The following is a 26,118-nucleotide window of genomic DNA, read 5'->3' on the forward strand; positions in this document are numbered from 1 at the left end:
CGACAGGACTTCCTGGTGGTAATGCTGAATAACAAACACTGTGGGCTCACTAAACCAGGCACAGAGCTGACCATCCTTCAGGGACCTCCCACAGCATTTAGAACAAAACCTGAAGTTCTTCACCATAGTCCCAGGGTTTGTAGGATCCAGCCCCTGCCCACCCTTTGGGCCACATCTGCTGCCACCCGCTGCCTACACGCGCCCATCTAGCCCAGTGCCTGGCACACAGGCAGCAACTTGACTGACTGAAACGAATAAATGAACATACTTTCTCATTTGTTTTTCATAACCGTTGAGGTAGGGTGTAGTGCACCTAATTTTATTAATAAAACAAGACATGCTGGAAAGAGCCCAGGGCTGGAGATGGCTAATTTTCTAGTCTACAGAGCTAGGATTGTATGGGGGGTTTCCAAAGACCACCTGCGATGGTTAATTTTGTGTCGACTGGGCCACGGTGTATCCAGATATTTGGTTAAACATGTCTGCGTGTGTGTGTACCCATGTTTTTGGATGAGATCAGCATTTGATCAGTGGACTTAAAGCAAACTGCCCTCCTCAGTGTGTGGGCCTCATCCAATCTATTGAAGGCCTGAATAGAATAAAAGGCCGACTAAGAAAGAATTCTTTCTCTTTGCTTGTCTTCGAGATGGGACATGGATCATCTGCCTTTGGGCTCAGACTGGAACTACACCATCAGCTCTGACTGCAAATCTTGGACTTCTCAACCTCCATAATCACATGAACCAATTTTCTTTCTCTCTCATATATATGTATATGAAATCTCTCCAAGGATTTTTATTGGAGGTTGATCACATAGGCACCCTCTCCCTGGAATTTGCTCAAAATTCTACACTCCCAAAAGGAAAACAAGTGATTAGCATAAACCATATTGTTTGCACAAATAAATTAGGCACAGTGATCTACTCTTATAATTGAAGGAATGGTGGAAACCCTCCTAAAAATCTAAGTTCCCAGATGCCAGCCAAAGGGCAACCTCGTAAGCAAGGCTTTCAAAGGATAGGAATCTCAGGCCAGCTATGTTAACTTCTGCACCAGGACAGGCAAAGATTCAGTTAAAACTAAAATCTTTTAAGTCTAGGTGGTAGGTCTGTATTGCACTCTAAGCCTGTAATGCTAAAAATTATTCATGTGCTGTATTTGACAGTAGAGCGAGGGTAATAGTGGTAATTTAGGAAATCAAGCTGCAATTCTTGCTGAATAGCTTTAGGGCCAAGAGTTAGAATGTTAGACATGAAGGGAACTGTTTATGTTTAGTTAAAGACCCTATAAGCTTTATTAAGTCAATTGGGTGCAGATGCAAAATGTTAATATCTCAATGGTGGCTTACGGATTCTTTGCTCTTTTTTTTAAATCTTTTTTAATTCAAATTTTTATTTGTTTACATTTAGGTACTTGTTTTTTTTATATTATAAAGGATTTTTTTAATTTATTGGGGTGACATTTGTTAGTAAAATTACAAAGATTTCAGGTGTACAATTCTGTATTACGGATTCTTTGCTCTTGATGTTAAGCCCCACCTGATTAACAAAAACCATTCTGAGTGAACAAAGTACCAATAGTGAATCTGATAATATACTGTCATATGTACACACACCTATACATATATAGTCAGTCCTCACAACAAACTTGCAAAATAATATTAGCCACATTTTACAGGTATGGAAACACAGAGAAGGTAACTGGCCAAGAACCTGCAGTCTTAAAAAACGGCAAAGTTGAGATTCTAACAAAGTCTGCATTTCCCACTACACCTCAAAGCTTCCACTATGAAAGATGCTTCAAGGGGTTCGTCTGAGGACTGTGCAGCCCTCCTACTCTCTAGGAATGACTCACTGTTCTGCCACATTGCAAATCTGACCACAGCCCTCCACATCAGAGCTCTCTTATCAATATAAAGCCTAGCCTCGTCTCATGCAGTGATCAGAATCATACATAGCCCTACTTTAAAAAAGTGGTAAGCATCCAAAAAAAAAAAATATCAGTCCTACAGAGGTTTACTAAAAAATGCTTTCCAGAGTATGTTCATAACTACAAACAACACTCTGAAAAGTATCCATCTACTCTCTTTTGGGTTTTTGCCTTCTGCAGAAGGTTTGTTTGATCCTTACCACCAGCACTACATAATTGCATAGTCTTTTCCATTACTACATTTACGGGGCATCTTCCCAAATCACGAAGCTGTGATTCTGTTTGTTAGTATTTTAATCAAAAAGTGTTACAGAGTTTGGTTTTTAGAGCGTTAGAAGCCTCTAACTTTTAAAAAAGGAGCATGCATAAATATGTGCAGATTTTCCAGATAAAACAAAAACACACTTTGGCCTAAAATACACTCTGATTTGAAACCTGGAATGTTGGTGTTGAGGAGATGAAAGGCCATTTCCTGTTGACTTTTTTTTTTTTTTTTTGAGGTGGAGGGTGGAACAGAGGAAGGAAAGCTGAATCATCCCAGTAATTTTCTAGGAGACAGCCTTAACCATTTCCAAAATGCAATAAGGAAAAAAGTTTCATTAAAATTCAAGTATATACCTTCTCTGGAAGTGTCTGGCATTAAGGTAATAAGGATTTTTTAAAAAGCAATTAAAATGGGGCCTAGAACTCCAAATTAGTACCGAGAATCTTTAGTCAATACACAAAAGGCCACACAAATAGGCCAAATTCCCTTAAGACTGCCATTTGTAGCCCAGGAAATGTATCTCCCAGTTCTGGGGGAGTGGTATGTTTTCTCCTGTAAAATAAAATGTCCTGCCGACCTCCCTGAGGAATAGTAGAGACACAGGTTCTGGGGCCCCACGCCCCTGCCTTCAGCATAGTGTTAAAAGATAAAATGAGGCATATTAAAAATTGTAAAAACTTACTTGAGCAAAAATCTATTTGAATCAGGCAACACCAAACCGGAAGTGGTTTAAAAGCACTCCACCCACAGGAGCTCAGGGAGATGCTTTTATAGAGAAAAGGTGGAAGCAAAGCAAGGAAATTATTGATTGGCTATAGCTGAAAGCCTGGTTCACTGCAATTGGTTGTCTTCAGCTTTTGATTTCGTAACCTGGAGGCCTTTACGGGCTTAGATTAGGGTTGGCCACCGGAGTACCAGAGCCACCTCAGGCTAATGACCTCCTAGCTAAATTAATTCAACATAGTTACCAAGAGGATTTTCTACTTGGTTTACTCCAATGCTTCTGAGTCAGGGTGCGTGGAGGGAAGGCCGGGGATAATGTCAAATCACAGTCTTTTCTCTCCTCAGAGAGTAAAGTCCCCTGGCAGGAGAGTCCAAACTGGCTCTAACCTCCTGGCCTCTTACAATGCTCACTTGTCTTCACAGTGCAGCAGAATGAACTGCCTTTAAAAAACAGTAACATTCTAGAGAATGGTATATTTTTCTTACCAAGGTGACTCAGCTGTGGAGGATTCCTTTGCTAAACACGTCAAAGGTAAGATGCAAACAGGTTTGTGAGTTGGGGTTGGTTTTCTGTGTTTGGAATGACCACCTTCTCTCCCAGCCCAGCCAACTCGACAGACAGCCATTCCATGTCCTGCTGGGGGATTCTCCTTTCTAGTAAGAAACAGCCTGCCCGACAACCCGACAGTGGGAAATAAAGAATGCTGTACCCCTTCCTCAGAACATTTACATTTTCTTGTTTTGCTATTTCTCTCCCTCTACACACACACATACACCGGTGGTGCCAAAAAATGTATACACATGACTTGTATTCTTTTGTTATCGGTATATATTTAATGTTACAATTGTAATAGTTTTTTTCTTTTCTTAAAATGTGTATACATTTTCGGGGGCACCCTCTGTGTGTGTGTGTGTGTGTACTGAATTTTACTGAACCGTTTGTGGGAAGGGAGCAGACGATGACACATCGCTCCTGAACACTTTTTAACGTATTCTCTTACAAGACCACCATCTCGCCCAAGAGATTTGTGTTCTATACAATCCATATTCAAATTTCCCCAATTGACCTCCCAAAATCCTTTACAATTTTCTGGTCCGTGATCCATTCAAGGAGCAATCATTACATTTTGCTGTCATGTGAATTGGGTCCCTTAGAATATCTTCATTTTACCAAGTGCTTTGTGAAGGGAATTCCTAAACCCGAGACTCCCCCTCCTATTTTTATTGCTCTAAGTCAAGAGCTCACCCAAAGGACCTGAGGGTGAGTGAGGCAGGCGCTGCTTGCCCCAGGAGTGCAGATCTGGGGGGAGGACCCTGAGGACAGTGCTAGGAGCAGCCACCCCATCATCAGTGAGGTGAAGCTCTCCAGGAAACTCGTTTACAATTCCTACCTGAAATAAACTGAGTGATCATCTTTGCGCCATTCAAACCGGTGGTAGAGATTTTTCTGTGTTGGCTTTGATGTCCTTCAAATCACACCCATTCATTAGCTTTTCCTTACCTCTCCCTAGGTTCTCTCTGGATGGTGATTATGTAAAGAACAGGGATAAGGGGGCATTATAGTCAGGCAGACTTTTACATGACTAAGGACATAGTTCAAGAGAACTAACTGTCAAAGCCCTGTGGACGTGCCAGGTGAAGCCAGGCAGCAGACCTCCAGAAAAAAATCCCCTAAGATGATATAAACTCCTGCTTGCATTTGTGAAGCTGAGATCAGAGAGTCTCTAAACAACTTTAGAAACAAGAGGCATCATCTTTTTTTTTTTAAAGGGTGGGCTAAAAACTAAAATGACAGTACAAGTGGTTTTATACCATAGAGAAAAACAGTTTAAAAGTTTAGATCCATTTCTCATCAACTGAATCAACTATGTCTTGGATTCACCACAGGGACCTTCGCATTTAAAACGGACAAAGTATCATGTTGAAAAGGGAGGGAAAGGCCCGACCCTACACTAAAGCCCTGGATGGAGGTTGGGGCTGGATGATTGTGCTTCACTTCTTCCTGGTAAGAACTTACTTTCCCTTTCCTACTGCCTAAGAGGGCACTCGGGACAAAGGTTCTGAGCAGCCTAACAAGATCACTTTGAAATCCTCGCATGGAAATGGAAGGGGCGGAGGGAGGGGGAGCATGGGCAGGACCTGCCAACAGCTGCTCAAGGCGGTAGCCCACGATGAACCCAGGAGGAAGTTGAAAACACTGCCTTGAGTGAAAGCAGCACTCCCACCCAGTCTCCTCCTTCCTACCATCCCTTAAAATTACGGAAAGTGCCAGTCACCAGCATGGCAGTTAGAATTTGGGGTCTGGTGGAGAAGCCCACAGAGGAAACTGAGTGGCAGTCAGAGAAGCAAGCAGCAATCCACAAATGCAGCGTCACAGAAACGAAGGCAGAAACGTGCAGGCAGAGAGAGGGAGGCGCAGTGCCACCGAGAAGTAGATCACAGAAATGACAGTGGGCTATTAGCTTAGCAACAGGGGGTGTCTGATAAACTTGCTAAGAGCCGGTACCAGGGAGTGCTGGGAAGAGAAAGTGGAGGAAACCTGACAGACTGTTCTTTAGTTTGTCTGTGAAGACCAGGAAGAGCTGGGGTGATACTAGAGGGACATAGGGTAGAAGGAAATTGTTATTAAACAAGAATTTCTGACTACGCCTGATGCTCTGTATTCAAAAGGGGCCACGGTGGCTGAGCCAGCCCCGCCCCCCTTCCCAAGACAATACTCTAATTAGAATGAGGGTGAGGAAGTTCTTTTGGGGGAAGGAGGCATGCTCTTAAAGATAAAAAGGAAATGAGGGGCCTGGATCAGCCAATGAATTTGTAGGGCTTTTATTTTGGGGTGAGCCTGTGTATAATGTCTGACGTGGACTCTAGGATAGGACAGAAACCAAACTAACTTTGTCCAAAGCACGGGATGAAATATATTTTATCTAGTCTGCTGAGTTAACTAAGGGAAAATCCAGATCTTGGGAAAAAATTTTTTAATCTTTGAATCAAAATAGAAAGGAAGTTGGAAGGTTATAAGGGAAGGAGGGTAGAGGCAAAGGCTGTCCTTGGCTTACTTGATATCCCAAATGGGCGACACTGTTATTAGAGACAAGTCATATCCACTCACTGCTGCTATGCCCAGACTTCAGACAGGCCAGAGAGGGGAGGTTCTGAACGGGGAGGTACCAGTAGCTAGCCAAATTCAGACGCAGGTGCCAGCAGAGCTCACGGCCACAGAAAAAGAAGGCTATATTCCAGAATGATGCCTTGCGGCAGTGTTCCTTGCTCAGGAGAGGACAAAATCACCACTCTGGGTATTTTGAACTGAGAGAAATAAGTCAGGATCGTTCAGTTTGTGAGTGTTCCCCAGCCTCATTTTCTGATAGAAGCACCTTTGGGGAGCATTCTGATGACAAACTGTCTGAATATGGGGCTTGTATCTTTTTCACTTCTGAATACACAGCCCTGGTATTATTCATTCTAAATCATAAAAATTTAGTAGCCTCTATCAAATTAGAATGGAAAAAACATTAAGAGGACTCTTCCTCACCACCCACAACTTGTGCAACCTTGGAGTACCACTACTGATTCAGTTCCTTACTCCAGACAAGAAATATTAGTCTGAAATAAGAGTCTAGCTATGGAGATGGAGGGGGAAGGTCTTGATTATTTAGCAGGTAGGGGATAAGGGAATGAGGTGCCTCAGAGGAGGGGGGTCTCTGATTCAGGTGAACGGGTGGATGGTACCAGTCAAAAGAAAAATAGAAAGGAAGAGTAGGCATAGGATAAGGGAAAGATGAGTTTAGCTTTGGATGGGCTGACCCCAGTTACAGAGAGACGGTAAAGTTATATAAATGAGTCTGAAACTCTTGGGAAAGCAGAATGGTTACACAGTAAGTCATAGCAGTTTGAATATTAAGTGCGAAGTAGATAGTCCCTAAATTATGATGGTTTTCAATGGTGCAAAAGCAATACACATAATAAAGTACATGATATAGTCAATGCTTTATTATAAAAGTCTTCGTATTAGGTGATTTTCCCAACTATCAGCCAATGCTTTTTTTGTTCTGAGCACATTTAAGGTAGGCTAGGCTAAGCTGCAATGTTCAGAGTAGATGTGTTAAATGCATTTTTGACAGGACATTTTCAATGTATGGGTTTATTGGGATATAACCCCATTTTACATCAAGGAGCATCTGTATTAAGTACTTTCCCAGAACTTTCTCGATCTCCACAGTCCTACGAGCTAAGTGACATTTACTTCACCGCCACTTTACAAAAGAGGAAGTTTAAGTTCTATGAAGTAGTTTGCCCGAGGTCATACCGTAGTAGGAAGCAGAGCCAGGATTCAGGCCAAGAGAGTTAACCATGTAGGACAGTACTCATAACTATTATATCATGGGCCCACGGGTGGCAATTAAGGCCTTGAGAGTTAGTGACTGTCTACAGAACAGATATACAGCGAGATGAATGCAGACCCACAGGGAGAAAATACTTACTATGTGTGCAGAGAAAGTGGAAGCAGTGAAAGAGAATCCAGGGTCTGTGATTCTTAAGCAGTGCACGGTGAGGCTGCAAGCAGAGGAAGTGGCCTTGAAAACCCAAGGCCACAGAAAAAGGGAAAGGGGAAGCTAGGAAGTCCCTGGAGACAGGGAGTGCACACAGCTCCAGGGCTTTCAGTATCAGTGAACCACAGCCAGGTGGCTTCCCTTTTTGTTCCTCCTTCAGGACTCCTGCCCTTCACTGCCCCAGGCTAATCAAAATCCCCAGAAACAAATGTTACCAGTTTCCCCGAAAATAAGACTTAGCCGGACAGGTCTTATATGAATTTTTGCTCCAAAAATTAGAGCTGATTATCTGGCTACGTCTTATTTTGGGGGAAACATGGCAGTGCTCCCGCACAGAAAAATCTGATCTGAAAGCCATGCTTCTCCTGGAGGGGAAGAGGGTGGTGCAGGCAAGGAGGGTCAGGTGGGAAGAAAGGAAAGGATGGGCACGTGACCCAACCATAAGGTGATCTACCCTTGTCCTGGCATAAATTAAGTGTTCCCTTTTGCTTACCTGTTTTAATTTGGGTAAATTATCTGGTCCCTATTTATATATCAAGCGAAGGAGGGTACGCAGCTCGAGAAGAGTTATAGAACAAATCTAACCTAAGAACTGATGGGAATAATTCTTGATCTTTTGGACCAACGTGCCTCTCACAAAGGTAACTGGACTTAGTTGTCTTTAACAGATGCTATTGTTAGGTTGGTGCAAAAGTAATTGCAGTTTAAAAGGTTAAAAAAAAAATTGCTAAAACCGCAATTACTTTTGCACCAACCTAATAACAGGATAGTAGGGTACTGGTCGGCTGGAGTCACTTTATCTGGGTTCACCTCTCAGCTCCAGCACCTCCATCTTGAGCAACTCTCTAAACCTCAAAATCCGGACCTCCAGTCCAGTACTGACACACCTGTTCCATAGCCTCGTAATGAAAATGAGATGTTTTCATGTAAGGTGCTTAGAGAAGCTCTTAAGGGATGACCACGCCATAGAATATTAAATGCATGAGGAACTGCCAAACGAACTGGTATATACTGGTGAGCCGGACAGCTGAACCTCCTCAGTAATGGCTCACTCACCACCTGACTTGGACTCTGGTCTGCTTTGCTTTAGGTCAATGTGTTTGTGATGGGGATGTTCAAGACTTTTGCAATTTTCTTTGTGGTTTTTCAAGAAGAATTTGAAGGCACCGCAGAGCAAACGGGTTGGATTGGATCCATCATGACCTCGCTTAGTTATTCTGCAGGTATGAAGCCGGCAATAAGCTTGGTGTCCAAGAAGGACCACATGGGACAATTCTGAGAAGACTTCAGTCACTCAAGACTGAAGTGTGGCCACAACTCAGGTTCATTTATTAACACGTACAGTGGAGAGAAGGAAGGATTTGCAGTACTTAGCCTCCACTTGACTTGGTAAAATTGGAAGAATTCTAGAGTTCAAACAAAGAAAGTTGAAGAATCCAACTACATGATCCCATGATTGCATTTTTCATGCCCTGTTTCTTTCCACAGTGGCTTAACATCAGTTCAGTGAGCCAGTCTCTCAACTGTGAAGTCAGACCGTGAAGTTCTGATCTGGTCATCTAAGTGTACTGAAAACAGAGAATTAATTCCTCTTCCTTTAGTTTTGTTTGGAGCTATAGTGCGTGGTGGAGGAGATTAATGATCAAACCTTATTCTAAGCATAGGCCACTAGACACAATCTCATTTTGTGGAGGTTTCACAATGTATTTTCAGTAAGCTTCCCCTCCAAATCTGCTTATTTATAATCCTCTTTTCCTTTAAAATAAATAAATAACTCTTCTTCCAAAAAGCAAAACAGTGTGGGACAGGGAACATTAAGAAACTCAGTAGAGATACCTTTTTGAAGGATACACAATACTCCAAAGTAGCATCATCCTGTTTTCCTTCAGTTGTTCATTTAAATTACACATCAGAAGACAAGGGCTGTCAAAGCATACTCATGTAGTACTAGCTTTTCTCTCTTTTCCCAAGGTCCCCTAGTTGCCGTTATCTCTGACATATATGGAGAGAAAACTGCCTCCATTCTTGGGGCTTTGCTTATTACTGGTGGATACCTGATCAGCAGCTGGGCTACAAGCATTCCATTTCTTTGTGTGACTATGGGATTTTTACCTGGTGAGTCCACTGTAAATACGAAACTATAAAAAGGGGAACTAGGAGCCTTCCCTGTTACTGTCCATGGGTCCAAAAGGCCTAGTTTTATTATCGTGGGTCCAGGGCAGTATCTGGTCTGGTACCAAGGCACTTCGAGTAAGTGACTCCGACCTATTGTTTTTCGTTTTAGGTTTGGGTTCCGCTCTTGTATACCAAGCAGCTGTGGTGGCAATGAGCAAATACTTCAAAAAACGATTAGCGCTTTGTACAGCTATTGCCCGTTCAGGGGTAGGACTGACATTTCTGTTAGCCCCTTTTACAAAAGCCATGATAGATCTGTACGATTGGACAGGTGAGTCATTCTGTTTCTGATCTATCAACTCTGCATGATTTCATGGTCAGCTTTTCCCCTTGATGACGGGAAGTGAAGACTTCTGCAGCTAGAGTGGAAATGAGCATGACCTCTACAAAGACACATGCTCCTCTTCCTTGGAGAGCAGAAGAGACCTTGAACTACCTGCAGTCTCCACCATCCACACAAGCAACTCAGAACTCACCACAGGGTCCCAGTCTGAGGGGACAGAGGGCACTCAGTGTGGCTGGGAGACACCTGCAAGGAAAGCCATCGTCCTGGGGAGACAAGGGCTCCCCACCCCTCCTTTCCACCACCAAAGCATTCTCTTTGAAACTTTCCCTTTAAGAAAAAGAAAATCTGTATTAAAAAATGCCTCCTCCATCAGACCCACTAAATAGGCAAAAGAAAAAAGAAAAAATGGGGTAAAAAGAGAACTGTGTTCCTTAATACTTAATCTCATACTGCCAACTACAAATTTTCACAAAATCATTCACTCCAAAATGTTCTTTGTGCCTGAGATAACACATTCGGATTAAAATAATCTTCAATTATTTGAAAAACACAACATGCACATATACATGAATATACATAAGCCTATTTCTATCTACAGAGCAGTTTTGTTGAATCTTTCCTACATAAAAAACTACCAGGAGTCACACGGTGAACAAGACCAGCTGACAAATCCGTAAGACAGGACAGAACCTACAGCAAGTTCTAGGTCTAGAAGCACCACACATAAGTCACCGAAATCAGGGAACTACTCAGCTTCAAAGGCAAAACTGGCATCTGTCTTCTTTCAAGAAAATTAAAAATGTCATGAGATGAAAGCCTGTCACCTTTTGCAAGGCAGTTTCCAAATGATTCCCATCATCAAATTCTGTATTTACTACACCTAACTCTATACTCTCACTTCAGGATATTTAAAATCTCTATTTAAAATACAATGTTATTTTCTAATATTTGAAATACCAGCACGACCTCCTCGCAAAAAAACAAACAAAAAAACACTATTCTGTTTTCCTTTAGCACAAATGACACTCCCTCTATGCCATCTATTGGTATAACTTTCTGGTTTTTCTATCTCCAAAGAACAGCCTGTTTTCACAAGATACAGCAGTGTGGAGAGCTAACAATTAAACCATCAGATTTAAATACTTTCAGTTAAATTCAGGAGACAAAGGAATTATTGCACTATGAAGATTTAGTGCTGGAGCTCTTCTGAGACTAAGAACATCGCGTATTGTGAAATGAGAGGTAATTTTTTAACAACTTCTCAATTTCTCTTTATTTAGGTGCCCTTGTATTATTTGGAGCTATCGCACTGAATTTGGTCCCTTCTAGTATGCTCTTAAGACCCATCCATATCACAAGCGAGAGCAATTCTGATATTAAAGATCAAGGTAGCAGTTTGTCTGCAAGTGGTCCAGAGGCAGTGTGCGGGACAGAAACCTCACACTGCATTGAGACACAGGAGCCTTCCATCAGGGACAGTGCTATGCAGAAGGCTGGACGACCTGGTACAAGTTTAAGAGACTCACAAAATCAAAACGAAGAGTTCAACAATGGGCCGAACAGGCGCCAATTGTTCCTAATAACTGATGAAGAAATTTTCGAGAAAAAGTCTATTTTGTGGAGCTGTAAACAAAAATTCTGTGGTATTTCTCTTTTTAAGAATCCTTTCTTCTACATATTTACGTGGTCTTGGCTCTTCAGTCAGTTGGCATATCTGATCCCTATCTTTCACCTGGTAGCCAGAGCCAAAACACTGGGGATTGACATGACGGATGCCTCCTACCTCATTTCCGTAGCTGGTAAGAAAACTTCCTTTAACCTCACAAACAATAAAAAAAGGGCTTATTAATTTTTTCATGTGTGTCTGTCTGACACAGGAAACATTGTTTGTTGGAAAATACTTATTTTTAAAAGCCAGTGCTCAGTGGCAAAAGATCCAGAAGCAAAAAGAAATCCTAGGTAGGTGTAACTCATTCTCTGGGACCACCTGCATTTTCCTCTCAAGTGCGTACTTTCATTTTCAATAAATGACTTTCTCTTTCCTGAAAAAAAGGAAAGAAAAGAACGAAAAAGAAAAAAAGAAAGAAATCCTAGGTAGACAGCATGGTGCAGTGGTCGAAAGGATCGGTTCTGGAGCTAGACTTCTAGTCTTCCTAGACTTCCATACTTCCTAGCTGTGTGACCTTGGGCAAGTTACTTGCCTTCTCTGTCTCAATTTCCCCATCTGTAATATAGAGCTAAGGGTACCTACCCCCATAAGGTTATGACGATTAAACAAGTAATGCATATAAAATTTAGAATAAGTTAAAAATAAAAACAAGTAATGCATGTAAAGTTTAAAATAAGTTAAAAATAAAAACAATTTTAGTGTACAAAAATGTATGGAAAATAGGATACCTGATCCAGAACATTTAAGTTCTCAACTGACAAAAGAAGTCTAAAAAAAAAAAAAATGAAAAGGGATGAAATGGCACTGGTTTGCGCTAATTATCTGGAAAGTCTCAGTGACTTTTCTCTTGATAATTTCTTTTAAGACTATTTACCAAGCCCTACACAACTGACTGCATCCCGTTTCCAATTGCAAAGGCACTCTGAGTCAGTCAAATAAAGCCTGTGTACACGCATGAAAAAGATACATAGCAAAACCAAAACTGATTGTTTCACTAAAATGGTAGGATCAATTTAGATCAGATTAGAGCTAAGGACCAAAGAAGGTAACATAAAGACTCAATGTGCATCCTAGGAAATAACTGTAAAAATAGATACAGAAATGGTAGTACGCATTTTTCCTTTCTTTTGTGTGTGTGAAGCAATTTAGATTTTATGTTTGAACCATAGGAAGAATTGAAAGTACAAAACAGCTCAGGCTACTCTTGGTGAAAATCTCTCAATATTTAATTGCTACATTAATTCATAACAGGATAAAGGATGAGAATTATCATGAAACTGAATGAAAATGTGGTTCAACTTTATTCAAGTTACACCAGAGCTCCAATGTTCAAAATATCATCTCCCATTTCCAGACTTCCTACATATTTTCAAGTTAAGCACAATAACCTTTAGAGGACTTATCAAAACCTCATACACAATTATAAGAGGCCCATCTACATTTTTCCCCCAATAATAAGACTTTATTATTTACATTCCAATCACCCATTACATGACTAACCCAGGAAACTAATCTGAAGGAACAGGACCAGGAACTAACTAGCCTTTAAGAGACCTCACTTTCTCACCTACAGGACCTCTTTGAGGAAAGCCACCTGATCCCAGAGTCCTCTGTAACCCGGAATTCCAGTTTGATGGCATTTACTTTCCAAACACAATCAGAAAAAGCCACTGATGGGTCTTTTACCCAAACATGGAGAGGTGCCTTTCTGGTATTTTATTAGATGTGTTTGGAATATGTAATGATAGAATCTATTGGTAGACAAACAGAACCATTTTTTCTCTCATACATCCTAATCTCAGGATGAAGTTGTATTCCTTAAGAAAAGATGCCTTGGGCATTTACATTTTTCAAAGGGGCTAGGAAAACAGAAATGGGATTTCATAAGACCTTTTTAATGTTGTTCCAGGTATCACTGAGTCAGTCAGTCAGATTATCTCTGGATGGGTTGCTGATCAGAACTGGATCAGAAAGTACCACTACCAGAAGTCTTACCTCATCCTCTGCGGTATCACTAACCTGCTTGCTCCTTTAGCCACCACGTTTCCACTACTTATGGCCTACATCGTCTTCTTTGCCATTTTCTCTGGTGGTTACCTGGCACTGATAATTTCTGTACTGGTGAGTAGACACACTCATTAACATTGTTAAACCATTTAGTAAAACCAAGTATTAATCATAATCTCCCCCAAAGAGAATACGTATTTTGTATCAAGTTTATAATTAAAAAACATCATACCCAAGGCCTCAGAAACCCTGCGCCTGTCCTGCCGTTATTCATCTTACCTTGGAGTGGGGGAGGGATGATGAGAGGACTATCCACCTAGAAGAGGAAAGAAATGAAAGCAAAAAAAGGACCAGCAGGATTCCATTTTGCTTGTCAGTCTCCCAGAATGTTAGGCTTGTGTTCACTTCTTTCCTTCAGCTCCAGTAATTTCTTTGGCTCCTTCTCAGACACAATATTAAGTTTCCTAAGAGCAAAGGGGGCTCTCTGACCAGTGTGGCTTCTCTTGTTGAGAGTTCTGTGTATTTCAATAGGAACATTGTTTTTTTTAACTCTTCTCCATTTTACCCCAAATTCACTTAAAGCCCTATACTCAAATGGAACTGAAATACAAATACTTCTGGGTTCTTCTTGGAACCCCAGTGGTTCTTCTTAGAACTAGGTCCACAATGTGCTGGAACAGAACCCCTGGGAAAGCTCTGGCCTGATATCAATATTAGAATAAGTGCTGCAGGATATTATATGAGGCTTAGACAAATCGAACTTTCTAAAGCTGAAATCAACTCCTTGCAGTATGATTTCTTAGAAACCAATGGTTGTACTCAGCCACAGATGGATTCAAGAATACCACTGTTGGCTCAGATTGTAAATACCATTTATTTCATAATAGAAAAGTGAGGTTCAGGGAAAAAAGGACCCCTGAACCACCTAACAGACTAAAAAAAGAAACAAAAAAAACAATGTTGCTTACTAACAAAATGAACACTGCCAGCCTAGCGAACTTACCATTCCCTATTTGCCTCCGCTTTTTTACAATATCAGGGCAAAAGGCCATGCAAATCACCTCAGAAGTCAACTGTTCAGTTTCAGATGACAGAAACAGTATTTGTCTTTTTGTAGGCATAGGTCTCTACAGAATTTCCTCCTCAATATGGCTCACACTGTGTTCTAATCCCTACAGGTTGATCTGTCTGGGCATTCCATAGTACACCGGTTTTTGGGACTTGCGAGTTTCTTTACTGGGACAGCTATCCTTTCTGGACCCCCTATAGCAGGTAACAACTTAGTCACATTTTGAGCGAATGAAAGAAAATGCTGATCCATGATTAATAGTAACATATAATGACAATATCAGGTTGAAAGAACCGATCTCTCTGGCTGTTCCTGTATTAATTCTCACACCCCATCACCAATCCGAGAGAATCTGACGGTTAATTCAATAGATGTGCACTAAGTAGATTCATATACCCTCTTTGATGTCTTAGAGCAGGGGTTTATGCAATGTCTACTTGTCTGGGGAGAAAATCCAGAATTTTATCAGAGTCTGAAAGACCTATGATACTTAAAAAAGCAAAACAAAACACTACGATCTTTTATCTAAACAGGAGTCGATTTTGTAGAGCTTGAAAATTGCAAGCTGGACCCCTTTGCTCTTCAGATGCGCCATACATCTGTCCAGGGTATCTCAATATTTTCAAAGAGGGATAGAGACGCTTTATATTCTATCTGTGCCAGAGGTGGGAGGATACCTGGCCCAAAGGCCAGAATATCTGTAGAAAGAATATGTGGCAACTGGTGAACATTAATACAGGTAGAGTAAAAATTGAGGGAGTTTTGATTATTTAAGATAGCTTTAAGACTAGTGTTGTTTTACACTCACTATTTACCTAACTGAACATTTTGTGCTTGCTGAATATTTAATCCAAGACTATGAAAAGACTGACTACTCACATAGAAATATTTCTAGGGAACAGAGTTAAACTTTAGTATCTTTCACACTATAATTCTCAGTATACAGTGGTACCTCGGTTTTCGAACATAATCCATTCCGTTAAGACTGTTCAAGCTCTGAAATGTTCGAAAACCGAGACACAGTTCCCCCATAGAAAGTAACGCAAAATGGATTAATCCATTCCAGACCTTTAAAATCAACCCCTAAAACTGCAAATTTAGCATGAATTTTACTATCTAATGATACCATAGGTCCATAAAATTTACGGTGTTCGTAAACTGAAATGTTCGTCAGCGGAGACGTTCGAAAACCGAGGTACCACTGTATTTGAATGTACAAATCACTACACCATTTCCAATCACCCACAAAAAGGAATTCAACCTAAAACTTACTTTTGCCTTCTTCAGCTCTGAAGTGAGACAGAAAAGGGATCGGATCTCGCCCCACTTTTTAAAAATTAAAAAATTTAAAAGTTTTTAATTTTTTAAAAACTATGTTTGTACCTCTGTATACTTAAGACTTAGAAAAGGCAAATATCAAAAGTATAAAAATCTAATGATAAAGACTATTGCTGGAAGAGGGAACAAAACGTACCACTCTCTGAGATTCAGTTTAGGTGTACCTATTCTAAAGGAAAAATTTATACAAATATGCAACCACTCCTTATTTGCATGTATGAACATACCTCTTCCCATGTTGTCTAACTCAACCTACACTTCACACATGGAGAGCAGGCTATAATTTTAAGGTCAAGCCAGGATTGTTATATAGGACCAAACACCAGAGGTGCCTTGCAGAACTAGTTAGGGTTAGTGCCCAGACCAGCGAGACACAGTAAACAGAGCTCAAATATAATTTGCTGATGCATTTTTTCAATCTTGATCCTTCTTCACTGGCTGTCCAAAGACACCTGGAACTTTTCAAGCGTACTGGGCCAAAAGCATAGGGAAGTAACAAATACCACCGCACAAAATATCATATTCCAGTGATAAAGCAAGTAACAAAAGTACAACATGTTTAGAGATTTTATGGTGTATGTTTTTGAATACACCTTACAATAAAATATTCAGAGTTCAGTATAGAAGACAAGGCCAAGTTTTGTGAGGACCATTACCTGAAATGAAAAAGCTATATATCATTTGTAGACCTTGAAATCAGTTTGTTGGGCCATGATCTTTTTAGGTTTTTCTTTTTTTTAATAGAAAAGGATAAACAATAGAGAAGATTACAAAACAGTTCATCACTTTATTGTGAAACTTTTATTTCACACATATATACCTGTGTAACATCAATATATGTGATGTAAAGTACATTTCTTACTGTCAGTGAGTCACAAAAAGAAAAAATTACACGCCTTTTATTACCCGAACTCCATAATACCCTGGCACTCTATATGAGCCTAAAAACTGCTCGTGATAGAATTTTTACCTGCTAATTCTGAGAATATTATTTAGGCAATTATAAATTTTGTGAGTTCTACAAAAAAGTCAAAGGAATTGAAAAGGCTGTTACTGAAAGCTTATGTATAGATTTTTAGTCTGGGAGATGCTCACGGTATCGTAAACAAGATTATGATTACTAATCCACCATTCCATTAAATTTCCTTCTCTATACCACGAACTCTCACTGACTGGAATGTTGTGCTAAGCATCTTGTTGAAGGGAGAAACTTCAGGAAAGCCTTTGCTCCTGTAAGTCATTCCTCTATTTAAGGACGAAGAGGATTTCCCAGACTTGTTCCTAACTTGACTCCAGAGCAACTACCCAAGAAACTTCAGAAATGTTGATTGACAGATGCACTCAGTTCTCAACAGGAACGGGCAGTTACATTACTGTCTTTAGCTTTGACTAAATCAAAAGGCTTACTGGTTATAAAACGAATGCTAAATTCCCAACCAAACTTAACATCTTCAAAACTGTGTGAGATTCTCAGTTTTCCCCTTACCTGTTAGATCTGTTATTACCAAATGCAAAAGTTGAATTCCTATAAGATTACATGCATTTTAAATTAGGAATCTAGCAAACAGCAAAACTTTTCACAGTAATCGTCAATCCTGTATGGAAATGACAAAGAAAAACAAGTTAGTCCTACGCAGCATATTTTAATAAAGCAAGGAAAGAAAACATAGACAGGAAAATTATTTATACACATTTTTTTAAACTATGATTATAATAAAAAATATAGTAGCAACACAATTCGTTATCAGATTTTTGCTGAAACTGACACAAGGGAGTGAAATGGATAAAAGTTAAAAATGACTCCTTAACCCCATGTCAACACATCTCCTCAAGCTACCGCCCTGCCCATTCCACCCCACAGCCCTCCTATTCCTTTCCAATACTCCAACGACAAATTCAATTTTAGTTCATAACATGGCCTGCTTCAGAGGAGGTCAATTTTAGGGTTGTTCTAAGTTTCCTGACCTAAGGTGGTGAATAGGCCTAGGTGTAGGCCAATGTTAGTCCCATATGGGACTCATTGCTCACCCAAACCCAACTGGTACTCTTTGCAGGTAGGTGCCATCCAGAGCTACACGCAGGCACCAAGATGGAAGCCTTGGTAGGCTGTAGAAAAATAAAAAGTATTGACATTTTAAAACCTATTATATTTCTAGTAGACCCGTTAACAAAAGTAAACCTGCAGAAAGCAATATAAATACAAAAATAGTGCCTTGGGCAAAAGAAGCAAGTATATAATCATATTCTCCAAAACACAAGTCACATGTAAGCTACTTATATGAAATTGCTAATCTAATAGCCAAAAGCATTCGACTTGTGAGATCAAAATGCTAAGGGCTCAGTTTCATTTCAATCTGAAACCACCAAAGGCCCATACTAACTACCTATAAAATGAAACTGAATGCAGTTCCCCTCTCCTCCATATACCTCCCCCGCATTCCCAACTGATGAATGCATATAATATGCTAATATAGATTTAAATCAATCACAATTATCTTCTGAAAACTCCCTTAAAACACCATAAATATTTTATTACAACTCAGTATTCATTCAATAATTACCAACGAACTTACTGGCATAACTCTCTGCTAGCTGCTTTGTGGGACACAGAGAAGACAAGTTATTCTTCATGTTCTTCCAGAGCTCAGAGAATCACAGCATACTCACAGCACTCACTCTGCCACACACACTGGCAGGACCTAACCGAGGACAACACTCTAGAACCTCCAAAACTGAGAATTATTAGCATCTGCATTCTTCTTCCACTTCTTTATAGGAAATTTGGTTAGGCCACTTCAACCCATGTCTCCATTTTCTTACCTTTAAATGAAGACATTCTGAGTGAGCTGTGGTATAAAAATGATCTTAAAATATATTAAAGCTTCACTGAATCAAGCAGGTACTTCACAAAAGTGATTTTTTTTTCCTGACAAGCTCAAGGCAAGCCATTTCTAAAGCCAAATAACTATAAGTCGATTGTATGCTGGCATAAGTTAAAGATAATTAGTTCCTAGAGGAGAAGTACATCTCCCTCTTGCTATTATTTGCCAACCTCACACCTCATCAAAAATACCATGGGGTAAAACTGGTAATTTTTCACTAACTCTTTGTGTTTTATAAGAAAAGACAGTGGCGAAAATGGAAATGCATCCACCTAAGTTTGTCTCTGTCCCATTAACACAGAGAAGTCCGTCTCCTCATGAAATAATAGGTCACTGCCTGTCTCTACTCCATCCTCACTTCATATACAATATTAAACAAACATTCGGGTCTGATCCCAAATGGCTCAGGAGGTTGGAGCTCTGTGCTCCTGACTCAGAAAGCGGACGGTTCAATTCCCTCATGGGCCAGTGGGCTCTCAACCACAAGGTTGCCAGTTTGATTCCTCGAGTCCGCAAGGGATGGTGGGCTTCGCCCCCTGCAACTAAGATTAAACATGGCACCTTGAGCTGAGCTGCTGCTGAGCTCCCGGATGGCTCAGTTGGTTGGAATGTGTCCTCTCAACCACAAGGTTACCGGTTCGACTCCCGCAAGGGATGGTGGGCAGCGCCCCCTGCAACTAAGATTGAACACTGTACCTTGAGCTGAGCTGCCGCTGAGCTCCCTGATGGCTCAGTTGGTTGGAGCGCGTCATCTCAACCACAAGGTTGCCAGTTTGATTCCCGCAAGGGATGGTGGGCTGTGACCCTGCAATTAGCAAGGGCAACTGGACCTGGAGCTGAGCTGCACCCTCCACAACTAAGACTGAGAGGACACCAACTTGAAGCTGAACGGCACCCTCCACAACTAAGATTAACACACTGTTCCCCAATAAAGTCCTATTCCCCTTCCCCAATAAAAAAACCAAAAACAAAAACCAACCAACCAACATTCCACCCCGTCCTCACTCCACCTTTTATCAACCATGGCCTCTACAGTTTCATCTGTCATCTTGGCCTGTCAGTTGAGAATTTCTCTATGGCCAGAAATTTTATTTGGAAAACAAAACAAGTCAACTTCTTGGTCTACTATAAATCCCTTCTGCAGGCTGGGGGTGGGTGGGGGACAAGTGAGAAAGCAAAGTTCTCTGTCCTCGAAGTCCTAAAGAATATATCATACCCTAAAGAGACAAAGGGAAATAATGCAGATCATTTACGCATCTGGTGATTATTTTCCCCACAAACAATGGCCCGTAGAATTTTACTTTGATTCAGTAAGGATTAATGACTCCTTACAAAAACATCACAAATAAATTCCAAATAGCTCTGTAGTGTGGTTTAAAAAAGAGGAGGTGGGAGGGCATCCTTCCTGCGCAAATACATCCCTTTGCAAGGCCAAGGAATGAAGTTTCAAAATCCTAACATATCATAATCCTTTTAATAAAACTCACAGCAGAGCCAATAATTAAAGCACTCCCAGTAAATCTTACTGCAAATTTCTATCACGGGACCTTTTAGAGAGTTTCTGTCTTAAAAGGCACTGAGGTTTAAATTTGCTAAACTAGGTTTCCCAAGATTTTCCCCATTGTGGCACATACAGAGTATCTGTACAGCAGACCCAAAGTAAAATGACTTGGCTGCTAATAGCCAGTGACCCCAGGGATGAGGGAAGATCATAATCACGACTTTCTCTGCCATTCACAATTCTTTTGCTAGAACCACAAAGAAACCCAGTCTTTTGCATGTCAACCTATGGTTGTATTTGCATTCAAAGCAGTTAGAATACAGTGGCTTTTGAACTACCAACAATAATTTCTTTAAAAATATATATACTTAGAAGCATTAAACTGTTTAGGGTTGAAAGTGCATTTGTACACAGCTGTTTCATACTGTTACAAAAAAACGGACAGAGATCTGATAAAATCAGAGCAAATATAAAATCTTCTACTTTCAGTGGTGGGGAAAGGCAAATTATTCCAACCAAATAGGGTAGATGTTTCAATATTAATGAAGTTCTGAATTTAACTTACCTAGTAGCCACTTAAATCACACCCTGATTATAACAGCTAATACTTTCATAAGACAATCAGTAATACAATATAGTCCTGCGACCTATATTTCACCTCATATTTCCTATTATAAATAGAATCCTAAAACTAAATATTCAACTGTATATTATTATCCTACTGAATGGCAACTGGATCTTAGAATAAAAAATATACTAACATCTCAATTATAAAGTATGTCTAGGAGAAACAGATTTAAAACAAATTATTTCATTAAATTTTGTATGGAAATATATGGAAATAGTTCTATAAATGCTGAATGATTCCCTGCCCTGGCAAGAAAATATATTAAATATATTTTAATCTTTAATGTTTCAGAAACATTCTGACTTTTACATGTGTACGTGTGTATGTGAAATGAAAAGCTTATAAGCAGTTTTCTCTTAAATGGTTTTAGGCCTTCTGGTATTTATTAAAAACAACCACCCACTTACATAATTTTTAGCTGTGCTTTCCTGACCTTTTAGCAGCACTATCCACCTCTGTGTCCAAGAATTTCTAGTCTTTTCCCAGAGTATTATTTCTAATACCTGTTTCATAATTCACAGGTTATGTATATACTGGTAAATTTGCTGTACTGGTGGGACTAAGGCAAGAATGACAAAGGATAAAAGGGGATACTGCTGCTTTCCACACTCCCTCCTTTCTAGAAATTTCTAGAGATAAGAGATCGATCATCTATTTCTTAGATACATAAATGTCAATCACAATCAACATTAATACAAGGACTTGTCCTAGTAGGTTTCATTCCACTCTTTTGCTTAACTCCAAGAAACATTTAATTGAGGTCACTGATCAAACAAGGAGTCAATAAGTAAAAAGCAACTTAAAAGTTAGCTGAATTAAGAGGCTATAAAACATTCCATTCATTCATTGCATTAAGAATAGGAAACATAAAGCTAACGAACAGCAACAAAATTAAATCTATATCAGTGCCAAATAAGAGAACAAAGAGACAGGAGAGATAGACACAGACCAAAAAAAAAAAAAAAAAAAAAAAAGCCAGTGAGAAATCATGTCCCAAGATATAAACGAAAATCAAAGACAAAATGTAAGCTCCAGGCAGCCCGGCCTGGGTGGTTGGAGCGCCGTGCTCCTATAGAGGAACCAGTTCTCACCAGTTCGATTCCCACATGGGTCCGTGAGCTGCGCTCTCTATAGCTAAGATTGTGAACAACGGCTCTCTCTGGAGCTGGGCTGACGTGAGTGGCCGGTGGCCAGTGTGAGTGGCCGGCGGCCAGTGTGAGTGGCCAGCAGCCGGCGAGAGCTGCTGTGAGAGGCCGACCAAAGACCGGCCACCAACTGTCTGGGGGGGGGAGGGAGGTCAAAGATCCTAACACCAGCATGGGTCAGGGAGCTGTGTCCTACACAACTAGACTGAGAAACATCGAACATAGGCTTGAACCGGAGTGGGGGGGGGGGAGGGAGAAGAAGGGGGGAAAAAAAGCTCCATACGGGCATATGGGTTGGCTGGCATATAGCACCAAAGTTTTTTGAATAAATGATCAGAATAACAGCTTTAACTTTTTAAGATTTTTTTTTTTTTTAGGATTTTAAATATACAAGCCATAATGTAAATTTTCATCTATAATGTGCATATAATGGTCTATCTTCATAATAATACTGAGACTTGACTTTTCACAGGGTTGACTTTTGCAACAGTATTTGAATATTGGTAACTTGCACATATATTCTTTGCTACCACACACAGTTTAAAAAAAATAAACTGTTTAAAAGTTAAGTTTTACTTAAAAGTGCCATGAGTCAAATGATTTTGAGGACACCCCCTTCTCTCCCCATTCTTGCTTTAAAAGAGCATTTTGATTTGGGGATAAATTAATCATAATTAAGCCCCCCTGACCAAGCAGTCAGTTCCTTTTCATCAGCCCTCATCACTGTGTAAGTGACATGGTTAATACCTAACACCCCACTAAATTGTACAGTCTGTGAGGGCAGGGACCATGTCTGTTTCGGCTCAGTACTCTATCCTCAACCCCTAGCACACTGCTGGGAACACAGGTAAGTAATCAAATATTTGTTCAGTGAAGGAAAAAAATCACTTCTCTTATTTTCTTCTTTGGAAGACAGTAGTAATTCACAATCATTTTTTTTTGTAAGACGAGTGGCCTTCTAATAAGATTCATCATAAAATAAAGTTGCATGTGTCCCTAATTTTCTCCAACTTCCATTGTAAGATTAGAGATGAGTTCTGGGTCCACAATGACTTTTTCCCCACAGGGTTAAGTCCTGGCGGAACTGACAACTTCATCAATAGAAAATAAGACAGGTCAGCCCCTTGACTAACTTTCTAAAGGGTTATGACACAGACTGGTAAGTACAGGAGGCTCCTTTGTTCAACGAGCAGTTGGTGGCTGAGAATGACTAATGCAAAGGTTTGCGCTGCTAACAGAAATCATTCCTTCCTTCCAGGCTGGTTATATGATTATACCCAGACATACACAGGCTCCTTCTACCTCTCTGGCACATGCTATCTCGTCTCTTCAGTTTCCCTTTTCTTTGTACCTCTGGCTGAGAGATGGAAAAGTAGAGTCTGACCAGAAGGAAAGAGAACTGTAATCAACTGTGCACTTAACAAAAGAAAAGCTAAACTAGTAAGTCACTGGAAACAAAAGAAAATCTAAACAAGTAAGTAATTGGAAACAAAAGCTTGGAAAAAAAGTTTCCTTGTTTGTAAAAGGAGAAGGCAACGGAGATAGTTTTTAAGGTTCCTTGTTGCTATAGCATTCTGAGGAATGTCTAGTTGGTAGTAAGAAAGGTGTAAGAGCAACTTACATTAAAACATTTGTTAATATTCAATCAAATAGGTTAAAACTTTAATTGAAGCTGTTGCCTTGGGTATTAAATAAAATCACAATGTACTGTAATAATAAATTAACCAAACTCAATGTGCCATGGTAATTCAGTTTAATAAATATGTGAAGACAAAAATAAATTTTTTTTTCTTAAAGTAGTATTAAATATAGCCACTGGTTGACTAGAACTCTGGAATCTGAATATTAAAATATTGTTTAGTGACTGGAATGTTATACACCTCCCAAAAAGTTTATCTTTGCTTACTGATTAGAGGTAATCTTTGTCTTCCTTTATTTTATTTCTGAAATTTTCTGTGATAAACATGCATTGTTATGTAATAAAATGATTTGACTCAAAAAACTCTATTTCAAGATCATGTGAATAGTATTCCTGCCCATCCAAACAATATTACTTTTTCACTACATCTAATTATCTAAAATATTCAAGCTAAATATCTAGGGGTGTCTTTAGAACTACAAGTTTTACATGAAAGTTGAATAGGTGGCTTTTAGTGGAAGATATCCTTAAACCAAAAGATGTTCCTTAAACAAGGAATAATTACGTTAATAATGTCACTTAAACTAAGCAATTACAGGTCAATAGAAAACCCTTCATTATTTGGTGATTTTAATTAAAAAACACCTACAGTTCTCTGCAATACCAACCTTCCTTTAGCATTGCCTTCAGAATGCTCCTTAAACTATTACTACTACTATTATTATTATTACATCCTTCCATTTCTCTCTGATTTAAAATATCATCCCTACAGAGAAAAACCCTAAACTGAAAGCCTGCTTTTAGCTTCAAAATGCCATACTCTCACTCTCTACATATGCTTTTGTGCGAGCTTCGCCGCCAGCTAGGATCCCAAGGCTTGTCTTTCTCCACCAGGCAGTCTCACTTATCCTTCACAATCTGATTCCCTCAAATGCCACCTCCTCTGGAAAGCCTTCCCTAGCATGAAGTCATTCTCTCATCTGGAATCCAGGTAACTAGCTGAGAACTATATGAGCTTACACGTCAACCATTTCCATTAGTCTGCAAGATCAATAAGATGGAAGATATTTTATTCATTTTTGTAGTCCTCAAGGCGCAGCATAAACTTTGGAACCAAACTAATCGCGGGCCAAATCTCTGTTATCTTAAAAATAGTAGTTGGTCCTATTTAAATGTATAGGGTTCACATTAAATGTAAATGTCTAACATACTTTTTACATTGTAGATGTAAGACAACATAAAAAAAAATCCCAGAACCACCCCTCATACACACAAACAGCAAAAATACGTAAAACACCCCAGCTCTGACACTTGTTCCCAATTTCCTCCTCTGTAAACTGAGGATAATACTACCAATCTACCTCATAGATGTATTATGAGGAATGAATGAAAATATACTGGTACCAAGCAAAATAGCCCTCATACACAGTAGCTGCTGATTTCCTTTCTTCTGCTTTCTACATCAAAAGAAAAATAAAATTAATTAATAATTTATTAGGAACCACTCTTCCATCCTCCTTCCCTTTTGAGCAATGATTGTTCTCAAAAGAGCCTTTCCTCCTTTGAAAGCAAACTGTACATTTTAAGTAGAACCAACTACAGAACTCAAAGTTGAGTTCTGATTTATGAATCGTATGTAGCACAGCAGTTCTTTGTCCTACTCAATAGCAATAGTCCCTCTAACACCTGGGTGGTGTGGATTTAGAAAAGTCTGAATAATCCCTAGATTATAGGAAGCTGAAGTCTTCTAAAACTAATGTATTCATTGTAATTAACTCAAGATGTTCCTGTTCATTTATTACTTTTCTTGGACATTATTAGATGTCAACACATTTCTAAGAATCCATAATCTAGAAATACTATCCCAGATATATGTATAGGGTTTTAAGAAAAGCAAAACAGGACACTGATTTTCTTTCTTCTTTTCCCTCAAGAGGTCCTTATGGGACAGAGAGTAAAACAAATATTAGACTTCAGTTATACAAGCATGTGTGTTTGGAATGGTAGGGTGGTGAATAACTTTATTTCAACATCTAACATATAGTGGTCACTGAGGTAGGCAGATTTTATATATTATCTTATTTAATCTTCTCAGAAACCTTTAGAAGCAGATCATATGATGCTCATTTTACAAATGAATCAACTTAAGGTCAAAGAAATTAAACACCCATTAAGTAGTGGAGTCACAATTCAAAACACATACTGACACAAAACCCTATGCTTTCTTTTCTCTCTACATCACCCTTGTTTCTTGGCAGTTCCACGAGATTATGAAGCTAATTTAACTGAAAGCTGTTATCTTGTAATAAATT

At 39.6% G+C, this 26,118-nt stretch overlaps 1 protein-coding gene across 2 annotated transcripts; it reads left to right on the forward strand.

Annotated features, from left to right (window-relative positions):
* The first annotated feature begins 3,309 nt into the window (after positions 1–3,309).
* Positions 3,310–25,441, forward strand: SLC16A4 (solute carrier family 16 member 4). Of its 2 annotated transcripts, XM_081080548.1 has the most exons (10): positions 3,320–3,449; positions 4,805–4,922; positions 8,558–8,690; positions 9,439–9,582; positions 9,752–9,913; positions 11,209–11,727; positions 13,507–13,718; positions 14,783–14,876; positions 23,234–23,326; positions 23,426–24,163. In XM_081080548.1, exons 2-9 carry the CDS (start codon positions 4,836–4,838, stop codon positions 23,275–23,277), a joined length of 1,395 nt encoding a protein of 464 aa, XP_080936674.1. In that variant the 5' UTR covers positions 3,320–3,449; positions 4,805–4,835; the 3' UTR covers positions 23,278–23,326; positions 23,426–24,163. The 2 variants fall into 2 exon arrangements, with proteins under 2 accessions (XP_080936673.1, XP_080936674.1); XM_081080547.1 differs by lacking the exon at positions 23,234–23,326 and having other exon boundaries at positions 3,310–3,449; positions 23,426–25,441.
* The last annotated feature ends 677 nt before the right edge of the window (positions 25,442–26,118 follow it).

The sequence above is a fragment of the Rhinolophus hipposideros genome (assembly GCF_964194185.1).
Source record: "Rhinolophus hipposideros genome assembly, chromosome: 19".
Taxonomy (NCBI): Eukaryota; Metazoa; Chordata; class Mammalia; order Chiroptera; family Rhinolophidae; genus Rhinolophus; species Rhinolophus hipposideros.